At 41.0% G+C, this 25,304-nt stretch overlaps 2 protein-coding genes and 1 long non-coding RNA gene across 4 annotated transcripts in view; 2 read left to right on the top strand and 1 right to left on the bottom strand.

Moving 5' to 3' along the window:
* RSU1 (Ras suppressor protein 1) overlaps window positions 1-25,304 on the bottom strand; it is a 413,060-nt gene that overhangs the window by 95,845 nt on the left and 291,911 nt on the right. The window contains exon 9 of the transcript XR_002336347.1: window positions 19,274-19,379. The gene's annotated coding sequence lies outside the window, so the exon portion shown is untranslated. The remainder of the gene's footprint in view (window positions 1-19,273; window positions 19,380-25,304) is intronic.
* The window catches only part of PTER (phosphotriesterase related), a 71,780-nt gene that overhangs the window by 44,066 nt on the left and 2,410 nt on the right, over window positions 1-25,304 (top strand). For both annotated transcript variants that reach the window (XM_021064040.1, NM_001244248.1), the window contains 1 exon segment: window positions 19,616-19,756. In XM_021064040.1, coding sequence (XP_020919699.1) covers window positions 19,616-19,756 — 141 coding nt within the window.
* Window positions 5,808-10,229, top strand: LOC102159287. Its single transcript, XR_297589.3, has 2 exons — window positions 5,808-6,852; window positions 10,038-10,229. It is a non-coding gene; the product is annotated as an uncharacterized LOC102159287 (long non-coding RNA).

The following is a 25,304-nucleotide window of genomic DNA, read 5'->3' as shown; positions in this document are numbered from 1 at the left end:
TTTTAGGGCTGCAACTGTGGTGGCACATGGAAGTTCCCAGGCTAGGGGTTGAATTGGAGCTGCAGCCACAGGCCTATGTCACAGCCACAGCCACAGCAACACTGGATCTAAGCTGCATCTGCAACCTGCACCACAGCTTATGGCTATGCCAGATCCTTAACCCACTGAGTGAGGCCAGGGATCGAACCCACGACCTCACAGAGACAGCATTGGGTCCTTAACCTGCTGAGCCACCATAAGAACACCTTTTTTTTTTTTTTTTTTTTTTTTTTTTTTTTTGTCTTTGTGCCTTTTTCTAGGGCTGCTCCCATGGCATATGGAGGTTCCCAGGCTAGGGGTCCAATCTGAGCTGTTGCTACCAGCCTGCTCCAGAGCCACAGCAATGTGGGATCCGAGCCGTGTCTGCAACCTACAGCACAGCTCATGGCAACCCGGATCCTTAACCCACTGAGCAAGGCCAGGGATCAAACCCACAACCTCATCGTTCCTAGTCAGATTCGTTAACCACTGAGCCACGACGGTAACTCCCTTAATGCTTTTAAATTTTGCTTCTACCATTTGCTATGCGATCCTGGGTGGCCTCATTTGAATTTAATGTATTTTATAATGTTCTTTTATACTATATGGAATATATGTAACACATTTAATCAATAAGAATGATTTTTAATACTCTCTAAACAGTGTAAAGTATATGACATACAAAAAATATAGATGATACATATTTAAAATTTTTTAAATATTCATTAGGTTCCTGAAAACATTGCCTCCTGCTGTTATTATATAAATGCTCTCTGTACATACATTAGACTACAGTTGTTAGTCATGTTATTCAAATAAGTCTATATCCCTAGTGATTTTTTGACTCTTCGATCTATTGGTTACTATGGGAAGTATGTTAAAATCCCTCAGTGGATTTTTAGTTTCTGATTGTACATATTTCAATTTTTGCTTCATATATTTTTGAAGCTATATTATCACATGCATACAAATTATTATATCTTCCTGATAAAGCATATACTGAGTTGCTTTATCTTGCTTTATCTTGTAGTGAATACTAGTGTTTTTGTTTTAAAAGCTGTTTTATCTGAAGTTAACATGATTATACCAGTCTTTGTGTGTTTGTCTTTATAATTTAGATGTGTCATAGAAAAAACATATAGCTGAGCTATTCTCTTTTTTAACACAGAAAATTCAGTTTATTTACATTGACTACATTTACTGATACATTTATTTCAGTTTTGCTTCTTATAGTTATTGTTACAATTTCTTGATTTTTTTTTCACTAATAGGGTATTTATTTATACCCTATTAGTGGTTATAATAGGAAATTTAACATGTACACGTAACCCATCAAATTAAAAAAACTAAATATAGTAAATATCTTCACCATCCTTCCTAGTAATACAAGGACTTCAGGGCCCTCTGGCCTCAGTTATTCACCATCATAAGTTCTATGCTATTTTTTCCAGGATGTGGTGTCTGCTTGATTTATTTTTAATCCCAATGATTAGACATTATTATGACAAAATATATAAATGGTCAGTGTATGTTTAGATTAACTTTTCTGTTTGCTTATTTTCCTTGCTTATCATTTCCTCTCATATCTCATAATTATCCTTGAATTATTATTATTTTTCTCAGGTACATCATTTTGAGTTCCTTTAGTGATGTTTGGGTTTGATAACAAATGCTTAGACTTCATGTCTCTGAAAATGGCTTTATTCCTTCACTCATAAGAGTTCATTTACTAGAACAGATAATTTATAACAATCAGAACAGATAATTCTATTTAGATGTCATTCTTTCTAAACCCTTTAAAGATATTCCATTTTCAGCTGACACGTAGTGTTGCTCTTATATCACCTCATCCTAACTGCGCTTCCTTTGCAGTAATCTGTCTTTTCTTTTTTTAATTTTTTTATTATAGTTGATCTACAAAGTTCTGTCAATTTCTGTTGTACAGCAGAGTGACCCATGTCTTTTCTTTCTGACTACTTTTAGCATCTCTGTCTCTGGTATTCTGTATTTTCCCTATGACCTAACCTCAGTATGAATTTCTTTTTTATTTTGTATGTTTGGAATTCCTGGATAGGATATTCTTCATTGTTTATAGAAAATCTCAGCAATTATCTCTTCAAATATTCTTCATCCACATTTCCTTATTATTTGCATCGTAAACTCTATGTTGATACCTGTAAGATCTTATTAACTGTCCTTCATATTTCCATCCATTTGCATCTTTGAACTATAATTTCTTCCATTCTATATTCCTATTTACTACTTCTCTCTCCAGAGGACTCAGTCAGCTGCTTAGCCTATCAATTTGGTTTACAATATTAACAATTATAGCTTTATCTAAATTTTATTTAAGTTCTATTTGGTTACTTTTCTTGGTTAGTTTGCTAATTTCTTTTTCCTTCAACATATTTTCAGCTCCATCTTTAAAAAACATTAAGCATACAATGTTAACCTTTTAATTAATAAATCTAATTTCCACTGTCTTTCTACTCTGATTTTATAGTTTGTTAGTTCTTCTGGCCATTGATTATTTCTTTGTAAAAAGTTACTATTATCTTAGATTCCTTGAATGTTATTATGAGTCCTAGGCTGGAGGTTTTTCCCTGGTTTTTTGTTTGCTTTGTTCTTTTTTTTTTTTTCTCTGGATGCACCTACAGCATACAGAAGTTCCCAGGCCAGGGATCAAACCCACCCCACAGCAGTGACCCAAGCCACAGTGGTGGCAATGCCAGATCCTTAACCTGCTGAGCAAGCCACTAGAGAATTCCAGCTTTGTTTCTTGCAGGCAGTTAGGAGGCATTACCAATCTGGCAGTACTTTAAATTTTTAAAGATTAAAAACAAATTTTTTTTATTATAGTAAAATACAATACCACAAAATTTACCATCTTAACCATTTTGAAGTGTCAAATTTGGTCATGTTCAGTACATTCATATTGTGTGCAGCGAACCTCAAGAATACTTTTCATCTTGCAAAGCTAAAACTATACCCATGCTCATGCTCGGGACCCCTGGCCCATGGCAACCATCGTTCTGTTGTCTGTCTCTATGAATGTGACTGCTACGGGTGCCTAATACAAGTGGAATCATACCACATTTGTCTATTTGTGACTGTTAAAATTTTTTGAGGGGTTTAGAACCCCATAGGTGCTGTGAATTCTCGCCCCAGACTCAGTGAACACAGCCTAGTGGTTATAGATTCTCACAGGAGACTGTTTGCCAACTGCCCCCTTCCACCAGAAGACAAGACTGAGGAAAACATATAATCCCCAAAGACTCCTTCTGTGGGCCAGGGTTTTACTGAGTCCACCCACATGGGTGTTGTTTTTGGTCATGCCAGTGGCGTATGGAAGCTCACCGAGCAGGGACCAAACCCACACCACAGCAGTGGCCCAAGCCACTGCAGTGACAGTGTTGGATCTTTAACCCACTGAGCCACAAAGGAAATTCTACCTGGGTGTCATTTTGGGGTGAGACAAGTATTTGCGAGTGCTCGTGCCTGCTATTTCTCTTCCACCCTATTCAGCCCAGCACTTATTCACTTGGCCCTTAAAAAACCCCAGGCATAAAAATAAACCAAAAAAACAAAACAAAACAAAAAAAAACTAAAAAGTAAGCAGAAGATCTGAACAGACATTTTTCAAAGAAGACATACAAATGGCAAGAAGGCAAATGAAAACATGTTCAATAAGTTAATCATCAGAGAAATGCAAATTAATATCACAATGAGATAGCACCTCACAGCTGTCAGAATGGCTATCCTCAAAAAGGACACAGACAGCAAGTGTTGGTGAGGATGCAGCGAAAAGGGAACTCTTGTACACTGTTGGAGTATAAGTGGTGCAGCCACGTGGAAAACAGTAGAGAGGTTTCTCAACAAACTAAAAATAGAACTGATATGTGACCCAGTAATTCTACTCCTGGGTATATATCCTAAAAAAACAAAAATACTAATTCAAAAAGATACATGCATCCCAAAGTTCACTGCAGCATTATTTACAATTGCCAAGATATGGAAGCAACCTAAATGTCCATCAGTAGATGAATGGTTAAAAATGCATAAAGGTGTACACACACACACACACACACACACACACGCACACACAATGGACTACTACTCAGCCATAATGAATTAAATTATGCCATTTGTAGCAACATAGATTAATTTGGAAGGTATTTTGCTAAGTGAAATAGAGAAAGACAAATACTGTATGATATCACTTATATGTGGAATGTAAAAAATTCAGCAAACTAGTGAATATGACAAAGAAACAGACTCGCAAATAGAGAACTAGTGATTATCCACAGGGAGAGGGAAGGGGAAGGGACAAGATAGCTGAAAGGGATTAAGAGATACAAACTACTGTATATAAAATAAATAAGCTACAAGGATCTACTGTACAGCACAGGGGATGTAGTCAATATTTCACAATAACTATAAATGGAATATTGCCTTCAAAAATTGTGGATCGCCAGGTTATAACCAGAGACTTATATGATATTATCAACTGAATTTTTTTTTTAAATGGGCAAAATGCAGCTCTAGGCCAACCCTTACTCCTCATTTTCTCTGCTCTCTCTTTTGTTTCTGCCCCCTGAGGCAAGTCCTTTACTTTCCTACCAGCTTAGCCAGGCATTCAATAATAGGATACTTTGACCCCTTTCATCTTATTCATTATTTTACATGTACTATGCTGGGAAGATTTCCTGTGAATGTTTAGCCTGCCCAACTGCTTGCAATGGCTTATGATAATTCTTTTTTTTTTTTTTTTTTTTTTTTTGTCTTTTTGCCATTTCTTGGGCCGCTTCTGCGGCATATGGAGGTTCCCAGGCTAGGGGTCGAATCGGAGCTGTAGCCACCGGCCTACGCCAGAGCCACAGCAACGCGGGATCCGAGCCACGTCTACAACCTACACCACAGCTCACCGCAACGCCGGATCGTTAACCCACTGAGCAAGGGCAGGGATCGAACCCGCAACCTCATGGTTCCTAGTCGGACTCGTTAACCACTTCGCCACGACGGGAACTCCCTGATAATTCTTAAAGAAGAATCTTTCTAACTCCATTTGTATGTAGACAGCCATGTAAGTAAGTTAAAAAATGGTGCTTGGCATTAACAGAACATAGGCTTTCATTGGAAATTGTGAAATAAACCCTAACTCTGAGAACAGCAACACTCCCCTGCTCATAAACTCAAACTATGTATGTATATGTGTGTATGTGTATATATACATATACATACATACATACACATGTTAATTTCTTACTCATAAAATCAAACAACACATATAGATACACATATATGTATACATACATATGTTATGTGTATTTTCTTTCAAGTGATAAAGCCACATTATCTGATTTTCGTTGGCTGCCATTTCAATGTCTCCTTTTAAAACTGCCCAGGATGGAATGGAAAGCTTGACCTGATAGCAGACAGACTCAGAGCATCCTAGAAAATCCTGAGACCAACTCTAGAACAGCCACCCATTCTGCACCAAATTAGGGATTACTCAGGATTGTAATACCTGAGAAAGAAATACTATACCTAGAAGTACGAATGTTTTAAAAAACAGGCAACTAAGGGAAAGGACTTTAGAAAAAGGAGTGTGGGAGTTCCCATCATGGTTCAGTGGAAACGAATCCGACTAGCATCCATGAGATCGTGGGTTCCATCCCTGGCCTTGCTCAGTGGGTTAAGGATCCAGCATTGCCCTGATCTGCAGTGTAGGCCAGATCCAGCGTTGCTGTGGCTGTGGTATAGACCAGCAGCTGGAGCTCCGATTCAACCTCTAGCCTGGGAACCTCCACGTGCAACCAACAAACAACCCTAAACAGCAAAAAAAAAAAAATTAAATTAAATATTTTTTTTTAAAGAAAAATGAGTGTTTGGAAAAACCAACTGAATAAAGTAACAGCAAAAAAAAAAAAAAAAAATCAGGGAGGGAGATGTACGCAATTTTAGCTTTTTGATGTGAGTGTTCACAGCAAGACAGTTGCCAGGCTGACGTTTGACTAGGTCAGCCTTTCACAGACTCTCTGAGGTCCGCTGAGCTGCGCACGCAATCTGATCTGTACTGAAAGGGCAAGGACTTCAGCTTCTATAATGGGGACAACTCACAAAAGAGCATGTATTTCATGCGACAAAATGCACAGACAACACACACAAAAAGAAGAGCGTCCTGGAAACAAAACCTCCAGGAAAAGAACAACAACAGACATTTTCTGGCACAAAGGAGAAGGTTAGGAACCCACAGGCTTTTGTGACTACGGGTAGCAAGTTAAGATGCTGGCTCTGCCCTGTGGCCCTTTTGAGGACACGGGGCTTTCTAGCAGGACTGACGTCCAGCCTTGACTGCCTATCAAATTGTCCATTCATCCCCTTAGAGGTGTTCTCTCATTTGACAATACAAAAGAAAACAGTCCAGGGTGTCCACAATCCATTGAAGCAATTAAATATTTTTGAAAGTATATACATCTTCACTAGTATTCATAACATAAGGCATCTTACCTTAAAATACATGCACACATGCTCACCCATACACACACACACACATCAAACAACAAAGCTGCTATTTGCCTACCCAAAAGAAGCAGGTGGGACCCTGAGAGGGAAGAGTTAATGAATGGCCCTCACCTTAGGACATCTCTGAACCACACTGTTGTCACCTGACCATTTGTGACCTGCTTAAGGTCATTTGACTGGAGATAGCAGCCTGACAAGATAAATCTGCTTCTGTGTCTAGGCCCTCCCCTAACCATCTGTTCTCTTTAAGAAACACAGGCCTGTGGAGGTGTCCGTAGACTGCAGTGGATGGGACCCCAGGGAACACGGGTAGGGAGTTGCTCCTGACAGTTTATAGCCACCCAAAGTCAACATTTGTCAGAAAATAAGCCCAGCCCTGCCATCTTCCCACTGGGGCTTTTCACCCACAAAGGCTTTATGCCTTTGAATCACAGATGATAACTTTACTACCTGTTAGAACTCCATCCACATTTTCAGGTGGCCTATAGGCACAGTACTGCCCCTGGCCCCTGGTCTAATACACGGAGAGTCTTTTTCCCATTGGCCTCCAATTTTTCCCATTGGTCCATTTTATCTGCAATGGACTTTAGAGTAGCTGTAGGTATTTTTCTAACAACAAAACTCTTTCATTGCCGAGGAAAGTTGGGTAGAACAAAGTGGCTGGAAGGTATTGGGGTACCGACCATTTACACATGAAACTTTGAGCCCCTGAGCGGGCAACAGACAGGTGCTGTGCCTCATCTTTTTTCTGCTCGGTTATCTGTTTAACAAACCAAGGGGCTTTGATGGAAATCCAGGGCGTAGAGTTTGATTGGGGGCATGGTGACAATTAACTACAGGAACATAGCACTTCTCTCTTTGAAAAATTCTCCCTGTGGAAAGGTAAAAAAATTTGACCCAAGGGTTTCTAAAAGAGAAGGCAGAGCTCAGGGGATGGGCCAACCACACATTTTAGCATCTTTACTGCTGATTATTCATGCCAAGTTTGCCCAACTCGTTAAAAGATACAGTATTGATACATTTTTTCATGCTTCTAATTAGATGAAGTAAATGGAAAATCACTTCATTTACTCATTCATTCAACAAATATTTATTGAATACCTAATTACCATATACCAGACCCTAGGCTGCAGCAGGGAGCAAGACCTATTTTCTGCCTTCAAAATGATCACTTAATTATAACTATAGTGACTTAAAAAGTTGTCTTTCTAAAGCCACCAAAAAAAATCATCTGGTATCCTTGGAACTATACACTTTTAATTCCTATGAATACTAGTGAACTAATAATGTAATCATTCAAAAACAATTGCAGGCAAAGGTATGACAAACTTAAATTGACCAAAATATTTTTTATATACTTAAAGAGTATGGTAGTACTTCTTAGAAAGAAAAAAAAAGAACAATTGGAATGTTTTGAAACCTGAAATTGTTTATAATATTTGGAGTCCTGTGCGTACGGTGCTGTATTTCTTAGCAGTTTGTTGCTAGGATTGTGTGTGTGCAAGCATGATGTGCAAAATGTACAGAATGAGCTGCACTGTATAGTATCTACTTTATACGCAATATGTATAATAAGGACAATTTATTTAGTCATGTTGGCTCAGATCCAACTAACGAGTGAGAAATTAAAGAAATTAATTCAGGCAACAAAATAAGAGCCTGATAAGCACAAAAGAGCTTTTAAAAGTGAATATTTATGAAAAACGCTGCCCCTTTTCTATTTCCTAACGTCTGACATTTCTTCTGTTACTACTATGGCAGATGATAGGAAAATACAAGAAAAATTAGATGCTTTTAAACATGACATCATGCAAAAATAAATAAAAATAAATAAATAAAAATGGAGTTCCAGGTTAAGGATCTGGCATTGTCACTGCAGTGGCTTATATCACTGCTGTGATGCAGGTTCGATCCCTCACCAGGGAGCTTCCACATGCCACATGCATGACCAAAGCTTTTTTTGTCTTTTTTAGGGTCACATTCAAGGCATATGGAAGTTCCCCGGCTAGTATTCAAATTGGAGCTGTAGCTGCCAGCCTACAGCACAGCCAAGGCAACACTAGATCTGAGCCATATCTGTGACCTATGCCACAGCAGATCCTTAACCCACTAAGTAAGGCCAGGGATTGATCACACATCCTCATGGATACTAGTCAGGTTCTTAGCCCACTAGCCACAATGGGAACTCTCTCCCCCAAATTTTTTTTGTCTTTTTTGGGGCTGCACCCATAGCATACGGAGGTTCCCAGGCTAGGGGCTGAATCAGAGCTGTAGCTGCCGGCCTACACCACAGCCACAGCAACACAGGATCCAAGCTGCATCTGTGACCTACACCACAGCAACACAGGATCCGAGCTGCATCTGTGACCTACACCACAGCTCATAGCAATGCCAGTTCCTTAATCCACTGAGCGAGGCAGGGATCAAACCCACGGCCTCATGGATACTGGTCAGGTTCATTAACCACTGAGCCACAACAGGAACTCCCCAAAGAAATTTTTTAAAATAAAATAAACATGTTGTTACAGCCACTGGTATAGATTTGGGTAGGAGTGTGGCTCAATTTTACATAAAAATCTACATTGGTTTACAGATGGCACTCACTGACATAGAAACACAAACCTTGAACGCATTTCAGTGTGACGTGGGGCAGCATTGGCCGTAGCTATTCTTTCATGAACGCCATGCACATTCTATGCCTGCATGGGGTAGTGGAGCGAGGGGTGGGGCTGGGGTTACGCTGTCTGATTCTACGTCTACATCAGCTCTACTTGCTGAGTGACCTTGAGCAAGTTGCTTAAGCCTCCGACTCTTGCTCATCGGTCAAAAGGAGTTGAGAAAAATTATTTTTAACCCTTAAAGTGTTAGGCAAATTCCACTTCCCATTATTATTTATCATGGGTTTCCTTTCATTGCAAGACCTATTTTAAAAGAAGTCAAAAATCCAGATAAATATTGGACAAACGAGATGGAGCAAAACTACTTAATATACCTGAAAGTGCCGGATAAAATGCAATTAAGCTATGTTGGCAATTGTTCTGTGTTGAGTGTCCCAATTGCAGTCGTTAACAGAGACACATGGGCAGACCAGCCCAATGTCAGGGCAAATGAAAGCACGGGTCTAATATTCTCTCTAATACATTATACCCACCCAAACCTTCCACGAGTAATTTTTTTCTTCTAAAGCTATTTTTCATGACTCTGACACCATTCCCATGAAATGTGACATTTTAACAAATAGGATTGCCATGTCTATGAGATTTATCTTCACTCTCCTCAATACCATCATTTCTTGAACTGTGCATCGCCTTACAGGAAAAACGCCACCTCTTTTGTGCTCTGTGGCAGCTGGAAAGTTCATATGGTAAAAAGCTCTTCCTAGGGTGGATAAACTGTGAGATGCATTTTAAAATAAAATTTTAATTACATCTCACAATTCGGAGCCAACTTCTGGTTTTAGTGTAATTTAAACAAGGGTTTTTCCTCTCTTGCAGCCATCTGTTCCTTTTCCTTAAGCCTACACTTAAGTCATAATATTGAAGATGTGACGTCATTCCCTTCTATGACGTCATAAAACATCTCCGTACAACATGGACGCAAGCAGAGAACCAAATCACACGGGAGGAAGGTGCTTATTCAAATACAGATAATGGGGAATGTGTAAAATAAATACATGCCAATCTGAATTGTTTCTATTGCTTTTCATTCCCAGTTACTCTCTACAACTGAAAAGAGTGTTCCTTAAAAATAATGCTTTATCATGAAACGAATCCTTTAAAAAAAGATAAGTGAATCTTTAAGATACCTACACATATGGTAATAAATTAGTATATTAATATGAATGCACCAAATTGATGGTTTTCAGTTTGTGAGAAAGCAAAGTTCCTCATAAATATTTAATCGAAGGCATAAATTATACTTTTAAGCCATGGACACTACTTAGGCCATACATTAAAAACTTACATCATTCTATTCAGTTTCTACTTTTGACACTAAAAAATAAATTAATCGAAATTCATCACTTAAGAATTTTTTCAGATTTTGTGGTTAAGTTGCAACTGCCATTAGCAATATAGGAATTTATGTGAATAGTATTTTAGAATAATACTGACATTGAATTTATTTGATTACAGTCATTTATATGTTCATTTCTTTTAAACGTTGCACTATAAAAAATTTAAAAATTATTTTAGGTTATCACATCAGTAGTTCTAGAGGAGTTTAATAATACCTTTTTTTCTTTGTTGGCCACCCCGTGACATATTCATTGGTTTTATTTTATTTTATTTTATTTTTTGCTTTTTAGGGCCGAACCTGCAGCATATGGAAGTTCCCGGGTGGGTTGAATCAGAGCTACAGCTGCTGGCCTACGCCACAGCCGCAGCACTGTGGGATCCCAGCTGCCTCTGCAACCTACACCACAGTTCACCGAAACGCTGGATGCTTAACCCGCTGAGTGAGGCCAAGGATTGAACGAACCCACATCCTCCTGGATACTAGTTGGATTCATTTCTGCTGCACCATAATGGGAACTCCCCATTCACTGGCTTTAAATTAAGAAATTCAGGGGAGAGGAGGACAAAGAGCATTTTTAGAGTTTCTTCTGTGGTAACAATTTTTATAATAATCAGTCATCCAAATTCAACATTGTTTGAAATAAATCAGTTCTATAGAAGAACCCCCTTATTATTGTATTTTTTAATTTAAAAAATTTTTTAATTACTTGGTCAAGTTCATAAGTTTTGGCACTGAATGTGTTCTGTGCCTCTGTATATTGTCAGGCCCTGAGCTAGTCTGCTTTTAAAATAAAGCAACCCAGAGTTCCTGTCGTGGCTCAGTGGAAAAGAACCTGACTAGTATCCATGAGGACTGGGGTTTGATCCCTGGCCCCGCTCAATGGGTTAAGGATCCGGAGTTGCTGTGAGTTGTGGTGTAGGTCGCAGACACTGCTCAGATCTGGCATTGCCTGTGGCTGTGGCTGCAGCTCAGCTTCGACCCCTAGGCTAGGAACTCCATGTAGATGTGGACCTAAAAGAGAAAAAAAAAAAAAAAAAGAAAAAGAAAAAGAAAGAAAAGAACAGTCCTCAGGGTGCCTTCCCCTCCAGGCCCAGGAATTCACAGACGGGAATGGCTGATGAATTCTGGCAAAGTCACCACACGGTATAATGGAAAGTGCACCAGTAGCCTAAGAGTTGGAAGACCTGGAATCTTGATCACTTAAAAAATCCACACTTTGGTTTCTTCATTTATGCCATTACGGTAATATGCAGCCTAATTATCCCACCAGTTCATTATGAGTTTCAGAACCTGCCCTCTCCATGCTCCTGGTAGCATTTAATGATGCCAACCTCTCATCAAATGCTCACGACAGGCCCCTGATTGTCCTTCTCCACTGCTGTCACTCTGGGAACCATGTCCCACGGCTGACTCTTCCTGCTTGCCCTATTCTGGTCAATGACAGAATGATTGGCCCAGATATTAGTCTAAATCCTTCTCTCCTCTGCATCTCCACGTGATAAAACCTGTCTACCACACTATCATCTCCAAATCCAAGCCCTCCCCTCCATTCCTCTTTGGCTAACTCGATTCAGGCCCTTGCTCATCACCTGAACTATTTCAACTGTCTCCAACAGGAATCACTCCCTGAGCTTTGCCTCCACGCTGCCACCATTTGGATCTTTCCAAACATAAATTTAACCGCAACCCTTCACCCAAATTGATCCACAGCCCTTCAATGATTCCGCTTCTCCTTCAGCACAAAATCTTAACATCTTGGTCATCTGGTCCCCACTCATCTGTCCACCTCATCTCCCATCACTTCTAGTGCACCTGCAGAATCTGGGCCAAAGCCCCAATGTCCATGGCTTTGAGTATCTTACATGCTTCTCATACAGCCTAGTCCCTCTGCTGTGAATACCTTATGCTCTGATCAACTAGGCAGAGCCTTTTGTCAATATACAGCTCATCAGAGATTTTCTTCTCTATGAAGCTTTTCCTGAACAAGCCAAGCAATGTTTGCCATCTCCTTCTTTGCATCAACCCAGTACCTAGTTGTACTTGCTTAGACTCAATAAGGTCTGAAAAGAAATTCTTTGTTTTTCACGTCTCTTTTCTCTAATAGACACTCCTCTTCTTGAAGGATGGGGCTGTATGGATTTGTCTTTGTTTTCCTGGTTCAAACTTCAGAGTAAGGTGATGATCAGCAATTTCTTATTGGATGGATGAATGGTTGGATGGATGCATGCATGCATGCACAGACTTCCTCTCATTCACTTCAGCACTGATAAATTACAGCCTTATCTTTCAGGAACAACAAGCTCTTTTGGCCTCTCAATAGGTGTTCTGGATTGTCTATCCCTCACCGGACACTTCAACCCCACCAACCTATATCTGGGTGATTTTCTTCAAGACTCAACTAAAGTGGGTCATCTCTCTCATTATTCTTTCATAGTACTTTTTATTTGTCATATAAAAAGCTTTTAACACATTTAATTGTAATTACTAACTTAAATGTCCATCTCCTTCCACAGACTCTAAGTTCTTTGGGAGAGCAGCTTAAATTTCTTATTCATATTAGTATTCCCAGCACAAAGGCTAGCAGGGGGTAGATGATCATACAAGAGAGTAAATATTTGCTGCACTAAATTCATGAAGGTGTGTTTGAATGCATGAGAGGAAATCATGTATGCATAAGTTTTCTGAAACTGTAAAAGCCCAAGACAAATGTTAGGTAATGTTATTATCTCAATGACACCCACAAGTCACATCCTTTCCTCTGCTTCTCAGTTCCGTCTACCTAGATAGCTCACAGACCCTTGTCTAAATTATCACTTCACACAGACTTCCTTGCTCCCACTCAGAGTGCATTGTGACCTGAAACGAAACCCCTCAGCTCTTGGATAAGATCTAGAATATAAAGAGCTCTGAAAAACAGAATCAACTGTCTCACATTTTAGTACCAGCCTGAAAACACTGCTACGTGATAACTGTAGTCTAAAAATGAAGACAGCCAAATCGCGTTAGCTAACTATTTTCTGAGCTCAGAGCAAGACGTTTTGTCATAAATTTATGCCTGTTCCTTACAGAGAGAGAATCAGTTTGACGGTTAGGGAGCAAACATGTAAAACATGTGAGAGAAGAAATGCTATGATATGAATAACAAGAACAAATACTTAATAAAAAAAAAATCTCATCTCCCTCTTGGGACATCCCAGGATATTGCATAAAGGACATTGCCATCACTTTATCCCCAGTGTAAAATGCAGTAGCTCTTCTGCATCTCACTGACTATTTAGGGCAAGAGGTGAAAGATACTCCCCTTAAAGGCTGGGGAAGGTTGGACTAAGAGAGAATATCATTATTCATGGATATAGAATGTGGAATGAGGAAAACTGGCTGAACTTGACACCTTTGCTCTTACAAGAAGTGCAATGAGATCACTGACGAATGGGAGGGGCAGGACCTCTGTTGAATCGTCATCTGAAAGACGTCAGGCAGAGTACACTTTCCCCTGGTGCCATTTGGACATCCGGGCGCAATCCTTTCTCCACGCGAGGAAGAAAAAGTCACAGGCACAATGTGACTGCAGTTGCACCGGGACATCCCTGGCAGTCATCCAGCAGAATGTCAGCTTAATCCAGTTAAGTCACCTTGCTGGACATTGGTGGTGCAGGGTGCTCTGAGGGGCCTGATGGGGAGTATTTCTCCATAGGTACGTGCTGATGGGAAGGAACTTGTGTTGAGTGGACGTGGTTGTCACAAAAGGGGCAGCACAGTCTGAGAACAGGGCTTCTGAAGGTGACTGCACTTTGACTTACCACCCCTCTTGTGGGAAGTGGAGACGTCCCAATGTTTCGGAGACTTAGTTTCCTCATCTATAAAATGGGGACAACCATCCTTTTCTCATGGAGGGTTGGTAACGATTAAATGACACAGGGCTGTTTGAAAGGCCTGAGGCTTATTCAGTGCTCTATTCTCTCTCTCTCTCTCTCTCTTTTTTTTTTTTTTTTTTTTTGTCTTTTTGCCTTTTCTAGGGCCGAACCTGCGGCATATGGAGGTTCCCAGGCTAGGGGTCCAATCGGAGCTGGAGCTGCTGGTGACAGCCACAGCCACAGCAATGCAGGATCCGAGCCACGTCTGCAACCTACACCTCAGCTCACGGCAACGCCAGATCCTTAACCCACTGAGGAAGACCAGGGATCGAACCCACAACCTCATGGTTCCTAGTTGGATTTGCTAGCTACTGAGCCATGATGAGAACTCCCTCAGTGCTCTATTTTCTTGCTTTACCTCCTTCTCCGTCCTCTTGCTTCATTGACATCTAATACCAAACTTTTTTTTTTTTTCAGGGCTTTCCTCCAAAAAGTATGCATGGTCATAGTCACTATTTTTTCCCCATGGATTTTATACTGTGTTTCCTCCTTCAATACAGAGAATTTAAGTGAACCCATCTTTTTTTTTTCTTTTTTTTTTTAGGGCCACACCTGTGGCACATGGAAGTTCCCAGGCCAGGGGTCAAATCGGAGGTGTAGCTGCAGGCCAACATCACAGCCCCAGCAACACAGGATCCAGGCCATGTCTGTGCCCTACACCATAGCTCACAGCAACGCTGGATCCTTAACCCACTGAGCAAGGCCAGGGATCAAACCCACATTGTCATGGGTACTAGCTGGGTTCTTTACCACTGAGCCACAATGGGAACTCCCAAGTGAACCCATTTCTTAGTCCCCTTCACACTGTTATTCAGTAATCCAGAGGGTGTCACATCATCAAATGTCACTAATAATATATACGCACACGTGCACACACACACAATATATACCACATACGTGTGTGTGTGTGTGTGTGTCCTGGCTTTTTAATGATAGCAAATTTGTCTGCCTCCTTTTTTTAACTGCACCTTCCTGACATCCAAAATATCTGCCTAGTTGCTTCTTTTCTGAAATATTCTCCCCTACCTACAACTGCGAAATTTTGTTTCTTTTTTTTTTTTTTCTCTTTGGCCTCCCATGGCATCTGGAGTTCCCAGGCCAAAGATCAGACCCAAGCAGAAGCTGCAACATACAGCACAGCTGAAGTGATCCTTAACCCACTGTGCCCAGCCGGGGATCAAACCTGTGTCCCACTGCTGCAGAGACACTGCCCATCCCATTGTGCCACAGCAGGAACTCCTGACTGTGACATTTTTAAGAGTGTTGTACAGAGGGACCACTTTCCTCAAGGTCAGACTCCTTGCTCTATGCTGTCCTACAGGATAAGGATTCCCGGAGATGACATTTGAAACTTACATGTGTAGATGAATCTTACGGAACACGTTCACCTTCCTCTAGAAAGAGATCTGACTCTACCTACAGCAGTGACATTCTTCCGATAACATGTACAACGCAGGCAGCATTTATACATAATTGACATCGGGAACGGGATGCCTATATTCCCCATTCCTCTCCGAGATGAGATTTTTGTAAGACCACCTCCAGAAACATCATGCAGGGCCTCATGGACCACTGTATGGCCTTGGCTTTTTCTCTGAGGGAAATGGAGAGCTACTGGTGGGTTGTAAGCAGAGAAGAGATCTGGTCCTCCTGAGGTGCCCAGGTGGGCTTTGGCTGCTGTATCTGAAGAGACTGTAGTAGAGCAAAGGCTGAAGCAAAAAGAGCAGATGGGAAGATAGGGCAGGGATCCTGCAGGAGATGATGGTAATTGGATCAGGAGGAGAGTGGGGGAGAGGGTGACAGATCCCAGATCTGACTGTATTTTGAAAGTCAAGTCAAAAGTCGACCTTGACCGGCTAGATGCAGAGTATCTTAGAGGAAGAAAGCAGTCCCGGAAACCTCCAGGGTTTTTGGTCTGAGCCGTGGATGGATGGAGTTGCTTGCATCAGCTGCGACACTTGGGTGTTGGAGCGGCCGGTTTGGGATGGGACATGAGGGGTTTTGATCAAAGTGTGTGAGCTTGAGTTGCCCTCAGACATTCAGGTAGAGTTGGCAAGGAGGCAATGAGATGTGTAAGTCTGAACGTTTCAAGAGACAGGACCTCATCAGAGAAGACCCTTAATGTAGATCCCTTAATATTTATAAGAGGCTTAGAGCAAGGGCAGGCTCCTAGCAAGTAAGCCGTGGTCATGACTGAGAGAGTTCCTCCTCCCCCTCTGACCATATCATTAGAAATAACCAAAACAACAGCATGGTCAAACCCTGTCTGTTACATGTAGTCATGCTTCGATCTAGTGATTGAAGATCTTCCCAAAGGAATCCTCTCTTCTTTTTTGAGCACATTCCCATTTTTCAAGTGCAGCTTGCAGGGAGGGAATTATATTGCAAAATAAAAATTCAAAAACATGATGTGCAGGAGTTCTCATCATGGCTCAGAGGTAATGAACCTGACTAGTATCCCTGAGGACTCCGGTTCGATCCCTGGCCTTACTCAGTGGGTTAAGGATCCAGCTTTGCCATGAGCTGTGGTATAGGTTGCAGACACAGCTCAGGTCCTGCATTGCTGTGGCTGGTAGTGTAGACTGGCAGCTGCAGTTCTGATTTGACCCCTAGCCTGGGAACTTCCATATGCCCTAAAACTGATATGCACACACTCTCGGTGTAATTCTGGAAAATGCCCTTTGAGGATAAAATATTTAGCAATAGGAGAAGTCGCACATTATGGTGATGAAAAGAGTAGCTTACAGCCTTGAAAGAATTTCTGTTCCAGCATATCACCTCAAGTGAGTTCCCTCTATACCCCAGTTTCCTCATCTGTAAAACTGAGATCAGATGGGATTATGGAGGATATTAAATGAGATAATAAGTATAAAGCACTCAGCACCAGGCCAGACACATAGGAAGTTCATACATCATTATATATGATGAGGAGAATAACAAGCAACTTTACTTTTTGTTTTCGATTGAAACTATGACAAAAGCTTTTCCTACCGCTTTTCATTTACCAGTGGACTTTTTTTTTTTTTTTTTTTTTTGTCTTTTTAGGGCCACACCCACAGCATAGGGAGGTTCCCAGGCTAGGGGTTGAATCGGAGCTGTAGCCACCAGCCTACATCACAGCCACAGCAACATCGGATCCGAGCCGCCTCTGCAACCTACACTGCAGCTTGTGGCAACGCCGGATCCTTAATCCACTGGGCGAGGCCATGGATCAAACCCACATTCTCGTGTATACTAGTCGGGTTCTTAACCTGATGAGCCACAATGGAAACTCCTGCCAGTGTACTTTTCATTGAGTATACACTCACTGTTATCACCTAAAGTTTAGAAACATTAGTCCCAAGGCATTCAGGCTGAAAGAAGCAAAAGGACATTGAAGTCAGAAATGAGTCTCTTTCAACCTGTTATTGGCACTTCCATTTCTCTTCCTGATGCCCCACCCTGCCCCACCCCAGAACTTGACCCAATGGGTAATTGACAAGCTGAATGAATTGACTCAAAAGGAAAAATACTAAATGCATCACTTCCCCCTCAGGTTATTTTAATTGTGTATATTTCGCTTTTAAGCATGGTTCTTTAGGGAAAACAGAATATGTTTACTATAGAAAAACACATATTCTTCGAGCCTCGTAATTCTGGAAGCCGAAATGGTCCCCGTGGTAAGAAGATAGAAAAGGAGAAGTATTAATAGAAGGAGCGCAGAACGAATGCACATTTTAGAGTATGAAGGGAAAATTTTTTTTAGCCTCCCTGCCTAAAACAACACCGTGAACTGTAAGTTATGCTAAATTGGTGAATAGAATAAAAAGGAGGCAGCTACAGTACAATTGCTCAGAGTGAACCTCAAGAGCCAAACCCTGGGAAACATCCCGGGACAGCAGAATCCTCTCGAAGTCGTGACACAGAGGCTTAATTGGTCCTCCTAGGGTTGGGAAGAAAGGCTTTGAAAATACTTCTGACCTCTTAGAAGCCAGTGGTAGAGACATATAATCGTGCTTTAACACCTGCATCCTGGAATTGCCAAAGTCACAGAATATCAGAATGGCTGAAAGCCTAATAAGCCAATGACTCCCTGACATTCCAGCTCTTCTCCAGGCCAACTTTGGATCCCAAACAATCACTTCCTTTCTCTAGGTCCCTTCACATAATGTTTAATGAGGTATATGTTTCCTTTACATTTTTTTTCCTTGTTTTTGTTTTGTTTTGTTTTGTTTTGTTTTCCTGTTTCTCTCTGTGTTTGAATCTCTACAGTGGTATTTTGGGGGGTCAATGTTACATATCCTTTTTACTTGTTAGAGTCTAAATTTCTTTTTTTCCCTGGTAGCACCTGCTGCATATGGAAGTTCCCAGACCACAGATCAAAGCTGAGCCACAGCTGCAACCTAAGCCACAGCTGCAACCACATTGGATCCTTACCCCACTGTGCCACAGCGGGAACTCCCATGTCTAAATTTCCTAAGATGATCTGCTCTTGCTCCAGACTCTCTCTTCTGTCTGTACTTCTACGTTTTCCTCCTTTTCTATTCATCTCCATAGTCTTACAAAGTCTTATTTTTGCTATGATCTCTATTGAAGAAGATACCCATAAAAGTATCATAAAATAATACATCCTATTTTAAAACAATAAGCACACCAGAACATAAATATCTGTAGGTAATTGCCCCCCCCTTAGAAAAAAAGGTGCAAAGATATTCACACAGGCTTTGGAATTAATTTTATAACCACTTTATGATCTTCACAAGACAATCACCCTGTGACCTTACCTTGGCTTCATATTTATCCAGATGAGTTTTACTCACCTAATTCACCAGACCTGATGCCAAACTGCCTTTGATAGTGTCCACAGTTCGCAGCAGTCCCACTAAGGATTTTCAAAAGACTATGCAACATATCTTGAAGACAATTCTGAAAGAAAATAACAAAACTTTTTTGAGTAACGGCAACATAATTAAGTTGGATCAATTCTCTAAATTCTGGTAACAAGTGGAACTTCTTTTATAGTCCCATCATAAGAGCCAACTCAAAAGTTCTTTGGTTTGATTTCAACTGGATTCCCATACATAGTGTGCTTAAGACTTTTCATCTGTATGTGCGGAAAATACATCTCGATAATAACTATATGTCTGTCTTATTGCTTCTAGGACTATTCTTGATAAGAAGGAACTACTGGAGTTTGCTCAATTTGGCTGTTACTTGGAATATGATCTCTTTGGTACTGAACTTTTTCATTATCAGTTCAACCCGGATATTGACATGCCCAATGATAATAAAAGAATTAAGAGGTAAATATGATGGAATCTCTCATAGCATTTCCTTTTACCATCTCTTTTTGATTTTCATATCTGGGTGGGTATTAGCAATGATTCAGAAAACAGGAAGCAGGTGGAACCAGAGACTTGCAGAGAAAAATACATCAATGCTGTTGCAGGGAGAAAATCTCTCTATATTATTTCCAGGAAAAAATGAGTCAGCCTAAGTAGGCAAAAGCTTAGCAGAGCCTTAGAAGTTCAGTGCAGATAGGCAAGTGATAAGAAACACAGATAATACTCAATCCCTGTCATGACAATAAAAGAACTAAAGACATTTCCCTCTTTTTATTCCTAATGAAGTAAGCTGTTTCTTTCCCTCGTTGACCAAAGTCCTAATGTCCAGCAATGAATTTTTTTAAATGCTTTATTAAAAGATGTTCACTAAAGAAGTGATTGCAACTTAAATGCTCTAAGTATAATGTCTTAAGGTCAAACATCATATAAAATCCAACCTCTTAGCATTGGCCGATATTTTGATGGTGAAAATAAATATTTATACAAGTCATTTTCTGCCACCAAGTGGAAAACTGGGGGTGTCAAGGCGGGATAGCTGCCTGTTTGTCCTGGTTACATGGTGATATGAAAACTGAATGCACCAAGTTAGGGAATATGGGAGGAGAAATAGATTTGGGATTGACCAGGATGACTTTAGTTTGGGGATATAGTGTTGCCATCCAGCAAGACCATTGGATAAGGGTGTGAAGCTCACGACAGAGACCTGGATATAAGTCTAGATATTGTTGATTTGCATGTGGCTGGTGGAGGCATAGGAATGAATGAGCTCACTCAGAGAACAGAATGAGGACAGAACCCTGGGCACCACCAACACTTGAGGGATGCACTCAGGGGCAGGTTGAGACATTTTTAGAGCATCAAGAACATCAGGGAGATGCATTGTTATGGAAGTTGGTAGAGAAGAAGACCTGAAGCAGAAGGGCTGAACACCTGTAACAGGTGGCAGCTATCAAGTGAAATCAGGACCGAAAAGCATCCATCGGATTTCACTGGCATTTTTTATTTTACAATCAGTAAGTGCAGTCTTGACAACAAGGCTTGGGGAATGAATACAAGGTGAGGAAGAGGACAAAATAGGAGTTATTCTTTCAGAAAACTTGGTAGTGAAGGGAACCCAAGTGTAGGCTGGACCAAAGGAAGGTTTGTTAGGAGCTGAGCAACGTTTATGTGGCCAAGAGCAAAAGCAGAGAGACAGAGAGAATGAATTCAGCCAAGTGGCCTTTATTCTCCAGGGTTGTTATAGAATTGATAGGAAATAAAGTATGCAGTTTTGAGCTGAGTGCCTGGGGAAGGATATGGAAGTGGTCAGTCACTGTTAACTTAAAAAAAAAAAAAAACCTGGAGAGAGAAAAGATATAGCACAAGGCTCCTAAGAAGACATATAGATGGAAGCTGGGAAGCAAAGAGATGGTTGAAAGGAGATAAATTTTTCTCCAGTGGTATGCATTCAATTCAATGAATGAGAAGGGGTGAGGCAGGTAATGGGGTGAATGCAGATCAATGTCTTGGTGAGAAGAACAGGAACCTGAGGACACAGGGCCCCATAGGATCTCTAGGGTGCCTGTGAAGGAGGTATGGTCATCTCCTAAGAAAGAAGGAATGGATTCAGGGCAGGACCTTGTGGAGGAGGATTGAGACTGGGAATGGATGGTGAGTAAATGAGAGAGACACTGACTCAGGATATGTTGTGTTGAGGCTGGAGGGCATGACAGTGTGACTGTATATTGGCACCAAGGTGCATGATCTGGTGATTATTTTCCTAAAAAAAAAAATGGCTTTTGTTTTGGTTGTAGGACCCAAGAAGTTTTGTGCAATGACATCAGAGCTGTAAACAGAGAGCTCAAGGGTTGGGATTCTGTCTGAAAAATGTGGCTGATACCCAGGGGAACAAGCAAGGGGTTGAGATGAGAGTCACAAGGTCCAAACTGGAGAGTAGAATGTGTAGAGAGAAATGGAGAGAGGTGCAGGGGTAACACACCGGGAGCAAATACCTGGAGGCATTAATGAAGTGGGTGAATCCAGAGAGGAGAAGAAAGGAAAAGGAGAAAGATGGAACTCGGGGTCAAAGTGGGAAACAGAAGGTTGAGGTTTCAGAGCAGAAGTAGTTCTCTGAGATGACAAGGGGCAGAATACGGTTCTGAGTGTTGAAAACTGGTGGAAATGAGAGTAAGCCAAACTGGAGTAGAGAAGGGACGTCCAGAAATTGTGAGGCTCATGTAGCAGGATGTGAACATATGTACACTGGGGTGAAAGGGGCGGTCTTGAGCCATTTGCCACAATTAAGACAGCCTTAGGGTCCTTCCCCTGGGAAGTCGATCTTTACCTATATAATTTCCCTGTGGACAGGCATGCCTCCTTGATGAGCTCATTAATAGCTCATTAATATCATCAGAGAGAGTTGATCCATGTCACATACGTAAATATGAAGACACTCAGCTCTACATAAGCAAACTACTTTGACTGTCCTGACCAATAATGCTGGGTCCTTTTTTCCCTACTATTCAAGTCTGTTCTTTGAGAAGTAGATTTTTTGTTTTTCATGTGTTTTGTTTCATCATTGTAATTTACTTGCTCAGGAATACCAATCAATGCAAATAGGCTTCTAAGCCTATCCAAGGCTGTCCCAGCTTGGACCACCCCCAGAGGTGAATATTCTCCGGAATTTAAAATGAGGTGGTGTGGTAGGTCTTTCTCATCTTGCATGACCTCAAAACCATGACTTCCTGATGAATGTCCTCAACACATGTTTTCCAACTCTTCTTGGAAACAAGGAGTTTTGCTCTTGGAAGCTGCTTCCTTTCTCTAAGCCCCTTTGTGGCCCCTTTTCTCTCCCCACCCCCTTATGCCTTCCATGAGGCTCCCAGACCTTCTGGAATAAGAGAGGGATCTGCAGAAAGAGATCAGTGAGGGAGGCAAGAGGAAAGTGTGGCCAACATTCCTCCAGGATTCCTTCTTCACTGGTGGGTAGTTCTAGAATGAGAACCTAAATTGTGATCAGCTTTCATTGCGCCATATGTAAACGTTCCAGATGTATAGAAATACATCAAAAATGATATATACATGCACATGCGTTTCTGTTTCTGTATCTATGCATGTATGTACCCTTGATCTTCTCAAATTCAAACCCTGCATTAGGTCCCTTGACTCAAGTATAGCTCATGGTGATTACTAAACAACTTTTGGAGTGATGGGTACACCATAAACTCCAGCCCCCACCTCTTGGGCACTTGAGCTTCATCATTTATCAGCAGTCCTTCGAAGCCTCAGTGATCTGAAAGCTTTAAAGTGCAAGAACAGAGAAGCACACGACTGCCTACCTCTGGTTTTCAGCACCAGAAATTCTGCGTCTAACACCTGTTTTCAATCTTCTGTTCCATTTCTCAAATCTTATTATATCTCTGCCTTTTCACACTTTGTAGTCTCTCTCTAATATTTGTTTGCAAAACACTAACTCATTTGTATTTCTATAATTACAGTGATTTTTTGTCTTCTCATCTGTAGTGGTTCCTCCCTTCTGGCAGCCTCTCTGGAACTACTGTTCTTCCACACAATGGCACAGCAGGAGAGAGGATTTCTGATTTTAGGAGTGACCAGAAACTTTTCCTTCCTTCTTTCTTTGTTTCCTTTCTTTCTTTATCTTTGGCAGCATCCTCGACGTGAAGAAGTTTCCGGGCCAGGGATCGAACCTGAGCCACGGCAGGGATAACGCCAGGTCCTAAGACCACCAGGGAACTCCAGGCAGTTTTCCTGACAGTTTAGATATAATTATGTTTCCAGAGCCATAACATTCTCTTTCCCCTGAGACAACCATGCTCCTAATGCTTGACTGAACAAGTTTTAAGTGTTCTCATTTTCAATTGACTATCTTTCCTTACTAGTTCACCATTCAATAATTTGTGTTTTAGGATATGACACAGATTTCTTACAGGAATTTGTTTCTCTCCATGATATGCCTCTGTCCTAATAAGATATGTTTTTCTCAGACAAGGAAAAAAGACAGAAACATTGAGAAATGCTCAGAAAATATACAGGAGAAAGTGTCCCCTAAAATTTCCTGTAATGTGATACTCTTTTTCAGGTGTGGATCAAGGTCTGTCACACTAAGTTTCTGCCTTGTCCATGTCAAATCTTTCTCCTTTTTTCATAAAGAATCATATAAATGGCTTAGATAAGTCCCTGAAAAAGAGTACTCCAAAAGTAACTCCAGATCAGTATTTTTGGACTTTTTTTTTTTTTCCAGCTGCACCCATGGCACGTGGAAGTTCCCAGGCCAGGGATCGAACCTGTGCCACAGCAGTGACCCAAGCCACAACAGTACTAGTTAGACCCTTAACCTACCACACCACCAGATAACTCCAAGAACTGGTGCACATTATATAAAAAATTTTTTTTTCTTTTTCGGTCGCCCCATGGCACATGGAGTTGTTCCTGGGCCAGGGATCAGATCCCAGCCACAGTTGTGACATATGCCAGAGCTGTGGCAAGGCTGGATCCTTTAACCCACTGTGTGGGGCCAGGGATCGAACTCACATCCTGGCACTGCAGAGATGCTGCCCATTCCGTTGTGCCATGGCGGGAACTCCTATATAAATTTTAAAGAGGCAAATAATGCCCTACCCCTCCATAGGGGTAGAAGGGAATATAGTTACATTTAGGGAATATAGAGGTAGGGAATTAAGAGGTACAAACTATTATGTTTAAAATAAGCTGCAAGGATATATTGTACAACATAGGAAATAGAGTCAATGTTTTATAATAACTATAAACAGAGTACAACTTTTATGAATTATGATTCACTATACTGTACACCTGTAACTGCTATAATATTATACACCAACTACCCTTGAATAAAAATAAATACAGAGGCAAATGATGATGGCACAAATGCCGCTCCTGGTACTTTTAGGACACACAAAGGGTACATGTGACACGAACGCATGTCTCTAGACAAAATGCTCAGGCTGGCTCTTTAATGGCACTCCTTTGGCTGGCAAATACAAGATCGAATCTTTAAGTATAATTTATTGTAAAACGTATGTTCTCAGAGGGCAAGGCCTTGAGCTTGAGTTTTTTGGTGGAGTGGCCCACATTTTGCTGACTGTCATAGTTATTAAATATGACTCAGGCAGGAAAATGCCAAGAAATGCCATTACAACAAAAAAGATACCTTTCAAATAACTAGCCCCTGGAGGAATATCTCCATCTATTGGGAATTTAGAGACTGACAACACTGGATAGAAAATACCAGAGAACAGCCATTGTCTCCAAGTTGCATCGCCTGCCATCAGAGACTCATGGAAGTCACTGAAGAGACTGCCCAGGGTCCAGACACAAACAGATGGTGGCTGTCAGTGGGTGACTCACACTGTGGATTAGAGCACTTAACAAAGCAAAGAGGATTAGATTTTTAGACAATAGGCAGGAAGCTGTTCTTTAGTCAACTGACTACATTTAAAGGGGCAGCCCATTGTTTACAGTGATCTTGTTGAAACGGAAAGAAAGGTCA

The sequence above is a fragment of the Sus scrofa genome, chromosome 10, assembly GCF_000003025.6.
Source record: "Sus scrofa isolate TJ Tabasco breed Duroc chromosome 10, Sscrofa11.1, whole genome shotgun sequence".
In the NCBI taxonomy this organism is placed as follows: Eukaryota; Metazoa; Chordata; class Mammalia; order Artiodactyla; family Suidae; genus Sus; species Sus scrofa.
This window is presented reverse-complemented; position numbering and strand designations above follow the sequence as displayed.